Genomic DNA, 17,253 nt, shown 5'->3' with positions numbered 1-17,253 from the left:
TTTTCTTTTTTTCTTTGTGCTTGGATTCATCAACCTTCTTGAATCTGTGAGTTTATGTATTTTCCATCAAATTAGGAAAAGCATTATTCTTTCCACTTCTCCCTGCTTACGAGACTCAAATTACATGTATACATGTTGTATTAGTCTGTTCTCACACTGGTGATAAAGACATACTTGAGACTGGGTAGTTTAAAAAAGAAAGAGGTTTAATGGACTTACAGTTCCACATGGCTGGGAAGGCCTCACAATCACGGTGGAAAGCAAGGAGGAGCAAGTGACATCTTACGTGGACGGCACCAGGCCAAGAAAGAGAGCTTGTGCAGGGAAATTCTCCCTTATAGAATCATCAGATCTCATGAGACTTATTCACTACCATGAGAACAGCATGAGAAAGACCCCTCCCCATGATTCAATTACCTCCTACTGTGTTCCTCCCACATGTGAAAATTTAAGATGAGATTTGGGTGGGGACACAGCCAAACCATATCACACATATATTAGGTAATGCACAGCTGTCCTATATCTCACTGATATTCTGTTCATTATTAAATTGTATTTTTTCTGCTGCACTATGAATTACTTGTATTTCTGTGACCTAAAGTTTATTAATTTGTTTTCAGTAATGTGTAATCTGCTGTTAATTTTGAGTTTGTTTTTAAACTCATGTATTGTAGTTTTTATCTCTGCAAGTTCAATTTGAATCTGTCTTCCATATGTCAACTTTTGGACATAAAGAATATAGTTCTAACAAATGTTTTAATATTTTTATCTAATTATAACATCTGTGTATTTTTGAATCAATTTAAATATAATAAATTTTCTCCTAGTGTTTTTCTGCTTCTTTGTATGCTTGGCAATTTTTTATTATATGCTAGACATTATGAATTTTACCCTGTTGGATGCTGGATATTTCTGTATTCCAGTAAATACGGCTAAACTTTGTTGTGAAATCAGTTAAGTCACTTAGAAACAGTTTGATCCTCTCTAGTCTTCCTTTTAAGAATTGTTAAGCTGAACCAAAGCACTATTTAGTCCAGAGCTAATTACTTTTCGTAACTGAGGCAAGATACTTCTGAGCACTCTACCCATTGCCCTAAGAATTCAGAGATTTTCCAGTCTGGCTGAAGGGGCCAGGCACTATTGCCAGGCCTTCATAAACATAGGACATAATTCCCTCCAGCTGTTTTGGTTAATTCTTTCCTAGACAACCAGCAGTTACTTAATGGGAAGGCACAGATCAGTTCTGAATTGCATACCTAAAGGGAACCCTCTGCTGATCCCTGGTGTTTTTGCTCTTTGCAGTCCTCTTCTCTCAAGTATTCTGAATATGAGCCACCTTGGTCTCCTTATTCACCCAGCTCCGTTCCTTAATTCAGAGTCTGCTCAGGTCAACCTGGGTTCTACCATCCTAGTGCTATAGCTGGAAACTCTCTCAAGGCAGTAAGTTGAGATAATTCCTAAGGCTCACTGCATTTGTTTCCTATCTCCCAGTGATAACTCCTTTACTACTCAAAGTCCAGTGACTTGAATATCATTGTTTCAAACATTTTGTCCATTTTTTTTTTTTTTTGCTTATTTTGTGGGGGAGGAAGCAGTAAATCAGGAGCCTGTTACTTCACCTTTGTCAAATATTCTTTAATTTTACATTTGAGTTGGGTGTTATCATTTGTATTTTACACATAAGGAAATTGGGGCACAGAGTCCCCAACTTGCCTCACCCAAGATTATACAGCTAATAAAGTAAATGGCTAAGATTTTTATTTTTATTTTTTTTTAGAGATAGGGTCTCCCTATGTTGCCCAGGCTACCTGGGCTCAAGCCATCCACCAGCCTTGGTCTTCCAAAGTGCTGGGATTACAGACATGAGCCACCATACTGTCCTTTAAAATTTTTAAGTATTGCTTCTAAAGCTTTTGCATAGCCATTATGATATGCATAATAGGCCTAGCTCCTTTTCTTGCATTTTACCTTGTTGTACTTCACAGACAATGTATTTTATACAAAGTAAGGTCTGTGACAACCTTCCATCAAGCAAGTATATCAGCACCATTTTTTTCCCATAATATGTGCTCAATTCACGTCTCTGTGTTTCATTTTGGTGATTCTTACAATATTTCAAGCTTTTTCATTAGATGATATCTGTTACGGTGATCTGTGATTTAGTATTTTTTCTTTTTTTTAAACATTTACCAAATTGACTATGGAATGTTTTTGAGAAACATCTTGTAGCATTTAGCTTCTGAGGAACATGTGAGATATGCACGAAAACAGTGACTCAGAAAACTCACCTAGGATTTTAGAATTAAAAAATACAGATTCCCAAACCTCACTCTATGTGAACATTAATCTCTAATGTTACCATTGTAACTGTTTTGGTGTGCCACAAACTCTGCCCATTTATGATGACAAACTTAGTAAATGTGTGTGTTCTGACTGCTCCACTGACTGGCCATTCTCCTGTCTCTTTCCCTCTCCTCAGGTTTCCCTATTCCCTGAAACACAACAATATTAAAATTAGGCCAATTAACAATTCTACAACTGCGCATAAATGTTTAAGTGAAAGGAAGAGTCCCACGTTTCTCACTTGGAATCAAAAGCTAAAAATGATTAAACTTAGTGAGGAAAGCATGTTGAAAGCCAAGATAGGCCAAAAGCTAGGCCTCTTGCACTGAAAAGTTAGCCAAGTTGTAAATGCAAGGGAAAAGTTTCTGAAAGAAATTAAAAGTGGTACTCCAGTGAACACACAAATGATAAGTGAAATAGCCTTACTGCTGTTACAGAGCAAGTTTCAGTGGTCTGAATAGACTAAACCAGCTACAACATCCCCTTAAGCCAAAGCCTCATCCAGAGTAAGGCCCTCAGGCTCTTCAATTCTACGAAGGCTGAAAAGAGGCGAGGAAGGTGCCAAAGAAAGTTTGAAAGCTAGAAGAGGTTGGTTCATGAGGTTTAAGGAAAGAAGCCATCTGTGCAACCTGAAAGTACAAGATGAACTAGCAGTGCTGATGGAGAAACGGCAGCAGGCTGCAGGTTATCCAGAAGATCTAGCTAAAAATCCGATGTAGGCGGCTACACTAAACACCACATTTTCAATATAGACAAAACAGCCTGATACCGGAAGAAGATGCCATCTAGGACTTTCATAGCTAGAGAGGAAAAGTCAGTACCTGGCATCAGAGCTTCAAAGGACAGACTGACTTTCTTGATAGGAGCTAATGCAGCTGGTGACTTTAAGTTGACGCCCGTGCTGATTTACCACTCTGAAAATTTACGGCCCTGAAGAATTAAGCTAAATCCTCCGTGCCTGTGCTCTATCAATAGAAAAGCAAAGCTTGAATGACAGCATATCTTTTTACAGTGCGGTTTACTGAATAGTTGAAGCCTACTGAGAGCTGCTCGGGAAAAAGAGATTCCTTTCAAAATACGACTGCTCATTGACAACATACCTGGTCACCCAGAGCTCAGTGCAGATGTACAGGGAGCTTACTGTTTTCTTCATGCCTGCTAATAAAGCATCCATCCGCAGCCCAGGCAGGGGATTCCAAGATGGCCGAAAGAGAGGCAGCTCCGGAAAGCAGCTCCCAGCCAGAGAGAAGAGAGAGACGCAGAAACCGAGTGGGCTCCACCATTCCAAACCAGGTACCGGGTTCATTTTGTGGGTCTGGTTGGACAGTGGGTATAAACTAAATAGGGCAAGGTGAGGCGAGGTGAGGCACTGCCCCACCCGGGAGGTGCCTGCCGCCGACCGGAGGACGGGGCTCTCCCCCGCTGGGATTTCGGTTCGGATACAGTGCTCCACCCCAGCCCTCTACAACCCTCAGAGCAGGAGGGCTTCGCGGGGCTGAAAAGCCTCAGGGAGCTGCCGGAACAGGGCGGAATAGCAACTTCCGGCCGCGCCACACCGGAAAAAGCCGGAAAGCCAGCTGGACGGATTTGCCCTCCCGCCAGCGGGAAGGGGAACTCGAAACAGGGAAACAGCCCATAGGGCAGGTCGGGTCCCCCTGCCTCCCCTCAAAAAAGTCCAGCAGACTGGAAAAAACCCCTCCCGCCAGAGTTTCGCACCTAGCCAGCGACCAGGAGCTATCCGGCTGGGGGCGGGGGCGGGTCGAAGGCGGCCTAACTTTCCTGAGTAATTAAAAGACACCGCAGCTCCACTGAATCCCTGGCAGCCCAGCAGCGCCCCTGCAGGCAGACAAAGGAAAGGCCGCCTCCCCGAGCCGCTACCTGAGATCAAAACTTTATAAATCCAAGAGATGGGGAGAAACCAGCGCAAGAAGAACGAAACCATCAAAAATCAGAACACCTCTCTCCCACCACGAGATCACAACTCCTCACCAGCAAAGGAACAAAGCTGGACGAAGAAAAGAATGAATTTGACCCTTGACAGAAGCAGGCTTCAGAAGGTGGGTAATGACACACTTCTCTGAGTTAAAGGAACGTGTTCTAACCCAATGCAAAGAAACGAAACACCTTGAAAAAAGGTTCGACGAAATGCTAACTAGAATAACCAGCTTAGAGAGGAAGGAACATAAACGACTTGATGGAGCTGAAAAACAAAGTACAAGAACGTCGTGAACCATCTGCAGCCCATGGATCGGAGGGTAATTTCAACTCTCAAGTCTTACTATAGAAGATATACATTGTGTAAGGCTACAGCTGCCATAGATAGTGATTCCTCTGATAGCTCTAAGCAAAGTAACTTTAATACCTTCTGTAAAAGATTCACCATTCTAGATGCCAATAAGCAGTCTTATGATTCATGGGAGGAGGTCAAAATAACATTAACAGGAGTTTGGAAAAAGTTTATTCCAATCTCTATCGATGACTCTGAGGGAGTGAGAAATGGAACCTGAAGATCTGATTGAATTGCTGCAATCTCATAAAACTTTAATGAATGAGGAGGCTTCTTACAGATAAGCTAAGAAAGAGAGGAAATGTACTCCTGGTGAAGAAGCTATGAATATTGTTGAAATGACGACAAAGGATTTAGATATTACATAAACGTAGTAGATAAAGCAGTGGCATGGTTTGTCAGGATTGATTCCAATTTTGAAAAAAGTTCACTGTGGGTAAAAATACTATCAAACAGTAATGCATGCTAAGAGAAATCTTTCATGAAAGGAATAGTCAATCAATCTGGCAAACTTCACTGTTGTATTTTAAGAAATTGCCACAGCCACCCTCACCTTCAGGACCATTACTATGATCAGTCAGCAACATCAAGACAACACACTCCAGCTGCAGAAGGCTCAATGGTCCTTAAGAATTAAGTACTTTTAATTAAGGTATGTACATTTTTTTTAAAGGCATAGTGCTAGTTCGTACTTAATAGAATACAGTACAGTATAAATATAACTTTTATATGCACTGGAAAACTAAGAAATTTATGTTGCTCACTACTTTGTGAATTTCTTTATTGCAGTGAGAAAATCAAACCAGAACTATCTGTGAGGTATGTTTTACTTCCTTTAGAGGAAGTGAGAAAGTAGTCAAATGAATATTTACATTTTGTAAAATCAGCTAGATTTTTACCTTTGTAAGTTGGTTTAGAAACAGTCCTTCTTTGATAGGGTAATAAACAAATTATGTGAGTGCAGAAAGTTATATACAATAACAATCTTAGGGCCTGAAGATGTTTTTTACATATGTTGGTCAACCGCCATGTTGGAGTTTCTATTCTCTCCATAATAAAGGCGACAAGCAATCATTAGGTCTATTCTCAAACAGTGAGGAGGTACTCAATAACATCTGTGAGACACCTGATCCATTGCTGGACCGATCTATCTCTGAAAAAGATCGCTTTACATTAAACTAAATATTTTTAAAATAATAAACATATTTCCTTTTAGCTTCTACTCAATAAGTGCAATATATAAAAATAACAAATGCTGGAATCCATAAAACACACCAGTCAGTAGTCATAGACACACACATTCCTCCCCTGCAGGGCACTGAAACACCCATCTCTGCCACAAGTTTTTCATTACATCTTCTATATTCTTCAATTCTTTTAATCTTAGAATATATCCAAATCTTCCTGAATACTTTGAAAATCATATTCAGTGGTCAACTGCAATATGACAAATAGTTGGCAGATAAAAATTACAATTTCATATTGTATGTATTTAAGATTATGCCATACATGGATTACCAATTATCTAATGATTTAACAATCATAAATATAAAACTATACTGAGTACCACATAACCAATCTTAAATCAACCAATCAAATCAACAATCCCCTATTCAGTTTTTACTCCAGATAAGGCTGTCTGCTCAAGATAGGTTAATCTTTTTCCACAACACATGTTAGTTACCTCATTTTAGTTTGGAATCCAAACGATGTTAGTAATGGAACTGGATCAAACTATCTATACTTGGAACATGGAAGTTAATTCTCACCTGTATTTATTTGGTTGGAAGCTGGGGTGTGACAGTCAGCCTCCGGCTTTGATTTTAGGCTATTCCACTTCAGCACGTCATAACAATGTAACCTTGGCAAGTTCCTGAACCTCTGTGTTGCAGATCCATCACTTGTATAAGAGAAATAGTTATACTAACTCACAAGATTATAATGTAAATTAATTGTGCTAATATATATGAAACATTTAGAACACTTATTAGGCACATAGTATATGTTTAACCAATGTTAATTAACATTGTTTTTTATTATTAAAATTTAGTGTTCAGAAAAATTCCAGGTATTTCCATGTTGCTGGTTATCTGAGCCTTTTTCTAATCCAGAATGTAATGCCAGAATGAAGGTTTCTATGCTCCCAGTCATCATATTGAATTCAGGGACTGAGACAGCATACTATTCTTACTTACAAAAGAGACTGCTTGGATTGTCTGGATGCTGTCATTATAAAATCCGTGCTACAGATAGGCAATAAAGATTGCATATCCATCACATAAATGGTTAAAACAAGGCTACTTAGGCAATTTGCTTGAATCACCCATGGAGCAAAAAACTTCACTTAATCCATCATACATAAGTAAAACTATAAGTTATATGCGTAGCACTGTTGTAATACAAGAAATACCCAAACCTCCAAAAAGGATTTTAGTCATATCTTAGTAGTGCTCTTGACATTTTCTATGTTTGTCCTTGATTTTATAGAAACCATTGAGTATACATTTGTTTCTGTAAGTTATTTGAAACTATTTTACTTTATTAATGATGACAGAAGGGAGTGGTAAAAATGTGACTTCTCATAATTTTTCCCAACTTCTAAGCCTTGGGTCCTGCAATGCAGGTAAAATACGAAATCCCTAAGATGCCAACTAGATGAAGCAAGTAGAGCATGAGAAGGAACCATAATTGTTTAGAGCAAAAAGGAATGAATGCACAGACATTAGAAATCTAAAATAAAAACAAATATCTAATTATTATAAACAATGAGAAATTACTAACACATGGTAGGAATTCAACTGTGAAAAGTTCCCATGGAAAAATACCTCCACTGACATCTGACCATATCAGCCGCATGCAGAGGCCCATGCCTACATTCCACTGACATCACATCAGGTGCATGCAATCTGGGGACATGAAATGAAGTTTATAAAATGATCCAGCTTCCCCTTTAAAAGGGAAGTTTATTCTTCCTTAACTTAAACGTGGCTAAAACAAATACTGTAAGATTCCATTTCAGTGAGTAGTTTATTTGGGTTTCTTTGGTCATTTGAATATATCACTCTAAGGACTGACTATCTCTCTTGAGAACATTCTTCTGTTCTCAGGGCCCATGACTTACTTCAATAATCCAAAGCTCACTTAAGTGACTAGATTAAAAATCTTAAAAAAATCTTAGTGATACTTATGAGTAGGTTATCGTATTTTAATTAAATGCTGGCATGCCCTAATGCATTAGCATGTGCCTTTGTTATTCCCCACCCCCCACCAAACGTCAAATAATAATCTGCTCAACTAAAAACATTTATTATGCTCCTATTTAAAGAAATCACACTGTTTCACACTTTTGTGGATGTTTCTTACACAAGAATAGGTAAAAACTGTATTTTAAAATCTGCTTTCATTGCAAAGTATTTATTCAATAATGATTAATGGTAAACATTAGAAATTAAAATCACTTTAGTCTCATGAGCTTTTAAAATTGGATTTTTGCTACACATAATCTAAAAGGCATTATCAAATTAAATGTATTCCACCTCTAATCTATAAAACCACAATTATTTCATTAGTCATGTTACTTAAAACAGGAAAACCAAATACACCTACAGTCACTACAATGCACTTTCTGATCTCTTACACACTTAAAAATAAGAGAAATGTAGAGCATTCCTACATTATAACATTCTTTGTTATACTGCCATGCCCAGAATGTTTTTTCCCCAGAGACGTGCTAATTTCTTTCTTAGTTCATCAAATACATATGTAATCACTGGTGCTAAGTGGCTCTCAGTAAACCAGCTTATATTTTAAATCATGAACTGTGTTCATTGAATTCTCCAAAATCTACAATTGGCCATAATTCATCTTGCAGCATCTGATTATAACTAGTATTTGTTCTTGATTTAAAACCAAGTTCTTCCAAGCCATTGGAATCTTTAAACAGCTCAATGGCTCCCTCTAGCCTTTTTTTATATACTACACCAAGAGGTCACATTTTCTCAAAGGTTAGGGGCTACTTCTGTCACATGCAGCTTCTGTCACATGGCTTATCAAGCTATGTCACTATCCAAACCCAAGGATGCACAATGCCAAACAGTTGTGGTAGAACACCAAACAAAAAATATACATTCAGAGTGCTAAATGACAGGAAGCAGCAATCAAATATGGTTTCATGAATAACCTCAAAATCTATATATAACATCCCCAAGTAAAAGAAAAATAAGGCAAATGAAGATGTGAATGTTACATATATTATTACTTAGTATTTGGTCCTTTTACAATGACATTTTTTATTGTTCACATAAACTGCATAGTTTATAAAACAAATGCAATCTAATTTCTCAAAATCAAGTATGTGGTGAAGAACAAAAAACCCTCAAAGAACCACATGCTCAAATTACTTCCCACAATGGGCAAATGGAGATTACAGTATAAGCATTGTATTTCACTATAACGTATATGTATATTTGTATACATATTCAGAGAGACAAATTTATAGTTTGAGACACTCCCTCCCAAAAACTGTTAAAACCTAGATTTTGAACTTATTCCAACTTGCCCTTTTATGATTAAGTACCACTCATAGATGGCATTTATTTTTTGAAATAACACTAAACTATGTTTTTAAAATTATTTTTTAAAGGTTTGCTACCTTGGTCAAAACTACATTTTAAAATTACATATCATTTGCTGCCAATGTATTTACTACTCAGCAGAAGGCTAGGATGATTTCAAAAATAGAACACCCTTTGGAACTACAGATGATAACACATGTTAGATTTAAGTTATACATTCTGTATTTCCTCATGTCATTTAGTTCAGGGAAAAAATTCTGAAATATCTACCTTTGTGATACAGCTGTTACCAAATTTACAGGGTCAATCTTGCTTGCCCCCACTTCTACTATATAAACTAAAGCTTCTAGGCTTACTACTATAAAATTTCAAATTTGTAAATGGCCTTAGTGACAATTTAGTTCACATCTCATTTTTGCAGATGAAGGCATCAAAGAAATGATATTTGCAAGTTCAAAGCCAAGTCAGTGAAGGAACCAGCGTTAAAGCCCGCCTCCTTCAACTTCTCCCCAGTGCTCAGTTACACCACGCTGCTAGCTATCTTACCATTTCCAATGTTATACGGACATGATCTGTTTTTCACTAATTTTTTTATTACTGTAAAACACACTTTAATTTCTTTTTCAGTTCGTTCTTATCCCTCCCATATACATAATTTTTGAAAGACTTTCTTGTTTTTTTGTTCAGAATTTGTGGTGTAACAGAGCTGGCTATGGAAAGGAAGCAACTGGGGTTTGAGCCAATTAAAATAAAATGGCCTACTGAATTATAAAGACCTATTTATTTTCTATGGCATTAGAAAAGATGGACAGATTTCAGCGAACCCAATGTTGTAAAAGAAGGTGTGAGCTGAACTTGATATTCTATGATAGTAACTGATGACAAGACAAAATGTGAAAATCACATTCCTGAACTAAACTGTCTAAGAAAAACCTATGGGAAGAAAATGTACTGATATTAGCTTGGTTGATTTTCAGTACATTATATTTTTAATAAATGGAAAAGTTGTTTAATAAAATTTTCCTAGACCAGTTGATACATCCTAACCTGATAGACTATTTTGTCATTAGATGCTATCATGCCAATTACCTCCTCACCAACCTTTATTTTCTATTAATAATAATGACATGTGGCCAGGTATGGTGGCTCATGTCTGTAATACCAGCAGTTTGAGAGGCCAAGGAGGGAGAAGGACTTGAGCTCAGGAGTCCAAGACCAATCTAAAACACATAGTAAGATTTTGTCTCAATGAAAATCAAAAAACAAACACAAAAAGGCTGAGTATGCTGGTATGTGCCTGTTGTGCCAGTTACTCAAGAGGCTGAAGTGGGAGGATTGCTTGAGCCCAGGAGGTTGAGGTTATAGTGAGCTATGATCATGCCACTGTACTCTAGCCTGGGCAATAAAGCAAGATCCTGTATCAAAATCATAAATAAATAAATCTACAAAGTATTGAGTGCTTAACCATGTGAAGGCATGTTTTAAGCTATTAGCTATTATATACACATACAATACACACACATATATATGATATACATTTATTTAATAATCAAAACAATGTGAAGCAATTACTCAGAGTATTCAGATTTTACAGACAGCTAAACTGAGGCTCACAGAGATTAACTAACTAACTTGCCTCTTAATATAAAAATTGCAGACAAAAAGGATGGAATTAGAAACCAGGCAGTCTAGTTCCAGAATATGTGCTCTTAATTATTATATTTCTATGCAAGAAAAAATAAAGTGATGAGTATAATTACATTCACAGATACTTAAATTGTGATAGAAAGTAATATGAAAATTTATCAATTTTAAATATACATACTGAAAGGTCAAAAACTTCTTGAAAGGAGTGTAAATAAATATCTTACAACACTGAATAAATTTATTTCATTAATTTCAGTGTTCAATTTCTTTTTTAGTCCACAAATAATTCCAATTGGTCCTCTACCAAATAGTCTGAACAAGTACATTGTGAGTAACTGACACAGGTCAGTAATATAATTTTATATAGAGTTATTGATTAATCCATAGAATTATAGCACTGAACAAGTGCACTAAAATCTTCTTACGTTAATTACCTTAATTAAGAAAAGGTAGGAACTTTAGGTTCTTCATTTTTAACCTGATTTCACAAATAGCAGAGCTGTCACTGAACCCAGCTTTATTCTTATTTGGTAGCAAAGAGAACGAAAGACAAAACCCAGCTATATGGAGAGGGATGAACTTGGACTATTGCTCTCCGTGGATTTCTCAAGGGGATATAGGAGAAAGGTCACCTTTCTGGCATATGCTCATCTGTAATGGTTTAATGAATAATTGTAGATCTGAATGAACCTGCCCAGGCAACTCCGAACAGAGAAAGGCATAGTCAAGGTGGGACATGTAGGAGAAGCTAAAGAATCTTTAAACAATTGAGCCTCCTAGTCTGCTTGTCATAGCTTTGTGCCCTTATGAGCACCCTAACTGGCCAGCATATTTGAGATGTCAGGTTCAACCTGCAATCTGGAAGTAGATAAAAACCTTGATGAATCATGCATACATCCCCTGTGGTTGACCAGTTATAAACTGCTATGGTGGAGAATGATGGGCTATATTCAGGAGAAAACCTTTACTCAAGAAGGCATGGTACCACCATTCTTCCACGAGCAAACGAAATAATGCATCTTTATTTTTTTTAAGCAAGCAACAAGAGAAAAGCAAAACAGTGTTCCAATATAAGAATGTAAAATTCTATAAAATATACTTTTTATTTCTGAAATTTCTCATAATCAATTGTTACTAAATGTATTTGCAATACAAAAGTACCCAATGCAAACTCTGACTTTTTAGGTATATGCAGACAATTCTGACAAAGGTGAATAAAGCATAAATCAGTTAAATAAACATATTGCAAGAAAAATTTAGGAAATAGTTGTACTCAATTCATATCTGTCATAAAAGACCCCTTTGAAATCTAAAATGTCTCTGCTTTCTTTAATCAGGAACAACAAAATCAATCTTTACTATATCAAGACTTTTTCTGTCACAAAAGAGTAATAATCTTATGCTTTGATATATGCATCATTTAGAGTTTTATATGTTTTTACTTTACCACTAAATTGGCTGGAAATTTTTTTCCTCACTGGAAATGTATGCCATTGTTTAGAAATTAATAGTAAATATGTTGTTCATATAAATAACATATGACAAATTACTCAGAGTTGATGATGTGAAAGGCATTACTATTATGAATTATACTCTATCTCAAATTTCATAACAAAAATGCTTACAGCATACCAAAAAACCCCACAGGTTCATGAAAATCCCTATGTGAGGTAACTATTTTGGGAACAAAATGATTTTTAAGATAGTAGATATTAAATCATAATTCTTTCTTAATAATTTAGCTGCTTATGACCAATGAACACCTCTGATTGAGACTGCTGTCCAATGACAACAGTTTTTGACTTTTAGTTAATATTAGCAATGTTTTCTTGCATCACGCTAATTATCACATACTGAAAGACCAATGTTAAAAAGGGGATCCAGTGATAGACAAAAATCTTTCCCTAAATGAGTATATACTGAAAACTTTAAAAGTGTTCCACTTGAAATAAAAATAGAGCAATGTATTGAATCTCTGTCATAGTACTACTCCTGGTGGTGTCTGACCCTTTCTTAGCTGTAAGAGATGTTCCTTTTTGCTTCTTAAAAAACAAGCTAAACAAACAAAACAAATGCACCCTCTTTCTATAGCAGGATTTTTATCACCATACTAAAAATATCTCTCACTTTGATAATTGACAATATCAAATATTTATACTCTTAAAAAATCAGACAGGAAAGAGTTAACACGAATATCTGTAGCCAACCGCCTTCCTCAAATCCCCCATTTTCCTGGGAAAAATATACAGTTTTAAACCTTAAATTATAGAGATAAAAAGAATTGGGGTACCACAAATTGTAAAGTTTAGTGATGAATAAATCAATGCAAATTTAGTTGTCAGCATAAAAAGCATCCCTCTGAAGCTTTGCTCCAACTATAATAACTTTCTGTGCTTACTGAAAAAAAAAATTATGATCATATGAGCTTCATGCATGATTGATATCATTATGTTTATTTTAAGGCTACCCTTGAGAATCAATCAAATAAAACATTCCCAGTGTGTATGTTTTGCAACCAGAATGAGGAACACAATATAAGTGTCTCTTCTGGAGAGGAAGTGATGGACTATTCTTCCCATTAGTGTTTCCTATCAAAAAGAAACATCAAATAGAAGCAAATCAGGCAGAAATTTATGTCAGAAAATATCCTGTCATTCTGTGTTCTTCACAATATTTTCATTTCACTAGCAGCTACTCTTACAATCTAAAAATAATAATAAGGGTATCATCACACATAAAGACGCTTATAAATCCAACCAAAATGAGCTCAAGAGCTTAAAAATACTATTTGAGGATAGCACAAACTATGGCATATAATCTGCTGTAAACCATTAAAAATTCCCGTTTTATTAAGTAAGGTTTTAAAGGTCTGAGATGGCACATGACTTCTTATCTGTCATACTTAAATCTGTGCAGTAAATATGAATAGTATAACTTAAATACTCTACAAATGGGAAAATAACTGTTTTCTCCATAAACCATTTTTCCTCACACATCTTACTGAAGAGAAGGGGTCATTGGAATTCAAAATGAAGTAAGTTTTTTTGGTACAATCATAACTTTTTATTGCATAATAACACTGAACCAACTGAGGGATTCCAATATAAATAAATAAAATCTAACTTAAGTTTAGTCTCACAAAAACTCTAATGATCATCAAAACTCATGCTATCCTAATTTCTGAAAGCAAATCTAAGGCTTTCCTAAAGCAGGTAGCCATCAATCCAGACTGTCCTTCCCTTCCCTTGGTGAAAAAGACACAACCTTGCACTTAACTTTTTACCACCTCCCCCACACTCCAGCTCACTACCATCACCACCAATCTGAGGCAATAGGCCCTTCTGTTTATAACATTATAAATAACAGCTTGCCACTTTAATTCCTCCAACCTATGAACTAATCCTTCATTTCAACATTAAATTATCTCTTGATTTAAATGTTAGGTACAAAAATCCATCTGTGGCATGTAATTCTAAAAGTTCAAATTTGCAATCGAAAAAAATCTGGACTTTCAAGCCCCTTTCTCTTTTTATCCAGAAAAAGAAAGTTGTATTTTTCGGAGGGTTAATTAAGCCTTTTTAGTTTTCAAATTGGGGCTTTTGTGTAATTTATTCATACTTCACATCTGTAAGGTCTTTAACTGCTTTGATAATAGCTCTTCCTTTTTCAAATACTTTTTCTTGTACCACCACTTACTACATGAAGTCCTAAGAACAGTTTTTATAAACACGGTTACATTCAGAATATGCCTTTTACACATGGCATTTATTATGCATATTCAGTATATAAATTGGTTACATGAAGCATGCTCAAATACTGTGCAACAGGTCCTACTATTGTGTAAACACACACTCCCAACAAAATGACAATAAGCTTTATAATATCAACAATATAAGAAAAAAATCACATTATTGCTTAAAGAATTATTCATAATTCGTTAGAGAGATCAGAGGACATCAGATCTAATTAAAAGAAGTAAATGTTACTAAGACCCTCTTACCGGCTTTGTATCCCACCGTATATGTGATAAAGTTGTGTTACAGCTCAGGTGTATAAAGCTTTCATTGATTTATTGCACATTACTGGCTTCAGTGCTGACTTCATGACAGGAAGAGTACTTTGGCAGAGGTCTGACAAATCCCTATCCTTAAGTTCCCTTTTGCTTTGTGCCGTCTGTTCCCAAAGCTATCAAAGTAAAGCAAATGACAGTCTAAAACCTCCTCGTTTTGCCACGAGAGTGTGAAATCAAATTAAAAACACACCTCAGAACTATTACATTGGGCCACGTTTATTTTCAATTGGCGGGGGAGGGGGATAGAACACTTAAAAAGAGATGGATTTCATGTCCTCTGTGTAGCCAGATCTAGTTACAGTGTATTAAGTTATGTCTAAATGAGAAAAAGATTCTCAAGTGTTTTATCACAAAGTAATGTTATTAAACACATCTAGTGTTCCCACGCTTTTCTCCAGATTCTTTGCTTTTAACCTCCTTTGTTAGGCATCAAATACTGGGAGAAAGATTTCAGGAACAACACCTAGGCAGCACATGATGCCAGGCAATTAATTCTGTCTTCCCTGAGCTGTTTATCCATCATAAACTCAAGCTGCCTTATTTAGCTACACGGTTGCTATTTGTAGGGCTTCTCCTCCCTGGGTGAAAAGCATGGACCGGCTACAATTGTGTCTTTGAGCGCGCAGCATCGTGCTGCGTGCTGCCGGGGATAACGGATTCTGGGTCTCACACGCATCCGTCACCTAAGACATCCTTAAACTGAACCAGGATCTCCGCAGCTGGAGGGGAAACAGTGTGCTGGGACCCAGGCAGCTCTGAGCTACACGGATCCAAGGAGTGAAGGAACTGTTTCAGGGAGCAGCCCAGGCAAGCGGGGAGGAAGAAAGCCCTCGCACTCTTACCTCCACATTGAAATACTGCTCCGTTCCGCAGACTGTAGCACATAAAATCCAAAGCAAGGATTGCAAGAAAAACACCCCCGAATGATGCACGAAATCCAACCGTCTTCCAGTGCTGAATGTGAGTAAGATCATAGTGAACTGTGCTTCAATGGATGGACGAGCTCCCCTTCGTTTTCTCCCCGTCTCCTTCTCCCTCCCTCCCTCTTTTCCTTCCAAAAAAAAAGTCCTCGGGGTGGGTAAGGAGCCTGCAGGTTCACCCACAGCCGGTCAACGGGAGGAGATGGGGCCCCGCGCTTGACAGCCCCCGAGAAGCAGCGGCGAAGATGGGGTCAGCAGTAGTTCGCTTTCACCATCCTCCGGGGTCAGTCACCGGGAAGGTGGCGGCCAAGTTCACCGGCGGTTCCGGCTCAAAGCGCCGAGTCGCAGCCGCAGCAGCAGCCGCCGCCGCCGCCGCCGCCTCCAGCCCGTGCGTCCTCCTCCTCCGCCGCCCACTCCTCCGCCGCCGCCGCCCCCAGCTCCTGCGGGAAGGGCCTCCGCCGCTCCTCGCTCTCTCGCCTCTGCTTCTCCTTCCCTCCTCTCCTCGCTCCCCTCCAGAATGTTCATCCGTAATCTACATAACTCCTCCTTCCCGGGGTCTGCCAGGCTCTCGGCGCCCGTGGCGCGCGCGCGCGCGCGAACACACACACGCACTCACACTCACACATACCGACACACACACACACACCCACGAGCTTACACACAGCCCGACACACACGCACGCGCGCCTCTTAAAGGAGACGGCTCCTAAAGGCTTTCCACTACGGTAGGGCGCACCGGAGGTATCCGCCCACGGCCGGGACCAGGTTTGAGCAGAGCTCTTTGACAGTATCACACACCCCGCATCCCCGAGGCAGGCACCGAGGAACCTGGGCTGCTGCATTCTTTCTTCTAGCCCACCCCACCGCTTGGCATCTAAAGACGAGTGCGCCCCTCCCCAGCCTTGAGCTGGGTGGGGCTCAGGCTGCACACCCTGCTGGGGCCTGGGGAACGGCCCAAGCCTTGTCCTGGAAAGCGGTTGGCATTCTCCAGGAAGCGGCCCTGGAAGATTAGGGGCGCTGGGATACAGAGGAGCGCCTGGTCACTGAGCGCCACTGGGTGGCTCGGGTCGCTGGCCAGCGCTGACCAAGTTTGGGAAGCCTAAGATGGCAAATCCCGAACGTCCAAAACTTTGTTGGGGTCCGCTGAGCCTGTGTCCCGGTGTCTTCCTGAATCCCCTCTACCATCACTACATTCTGCCTTCCAGGCTTCAGGAGTAGGCACAGGGTTGTGATGGGGGACTAGACAAATACAGACGCGGAATGAAAATGCTCACTTTGCAAGTGAACAGTGGACACACGTACACACTGGGACCCAGGAGAGGTGGTCCTAGGTGTTAAAACATCTGAAGAGAGAGATGGGGACGCTGGAAAGAAACCGGCTGTGGGAGCCAGGGGAAGGGCTGGGGAAAGA

The 17,253-nt window shown here is 38.6% G+C and overlaps 1 protein-coding gene across 1 annotated transcript in view; it reads right to left on the bottom strand.

Moving 5' to 3' along the window:
* The window catches only part of MMP16 (matrix metallopeptidase 16), a 273,362-nt gene extending 257,465 nt beyond the window's left edge, over window positions 1-15,897 (bottom strand). Inside the window, exon 1 of the mRNA XM_003940505.4 lies at window positions 15,766-15,897. Within this exon, the coding sequence (XP_003940554.1) occupies window positions 15,766-15,897 (132 nt within the window). The remainder of the gene's footprint in view (window positions 1-15,765) is intronic.
* Between the last annotated feature and the right edge of the window lie 1,356 nt (window positions 15,898-17,253).

This window comes from Saimiri boliviensis, chromosome 15 (assembly GCF_048565385.1).
Source record: "Saimiri boliviensis isolate mSaiBol1 chromosome 15, mSaiBol1.pri, whole genome shotgun sequence".
In the NCBI taxonomy this organism is placed as follows: Eukaryota; Metazoa; Chordata; class Mammalia; order Primates; family Cebidae; genus Saimiri; species Saimiri boliviensis.
Note: the sequence above shows the minus strand (reverse complement) of the source record. Positions and strands in the feature narration are given on the sequence as shown.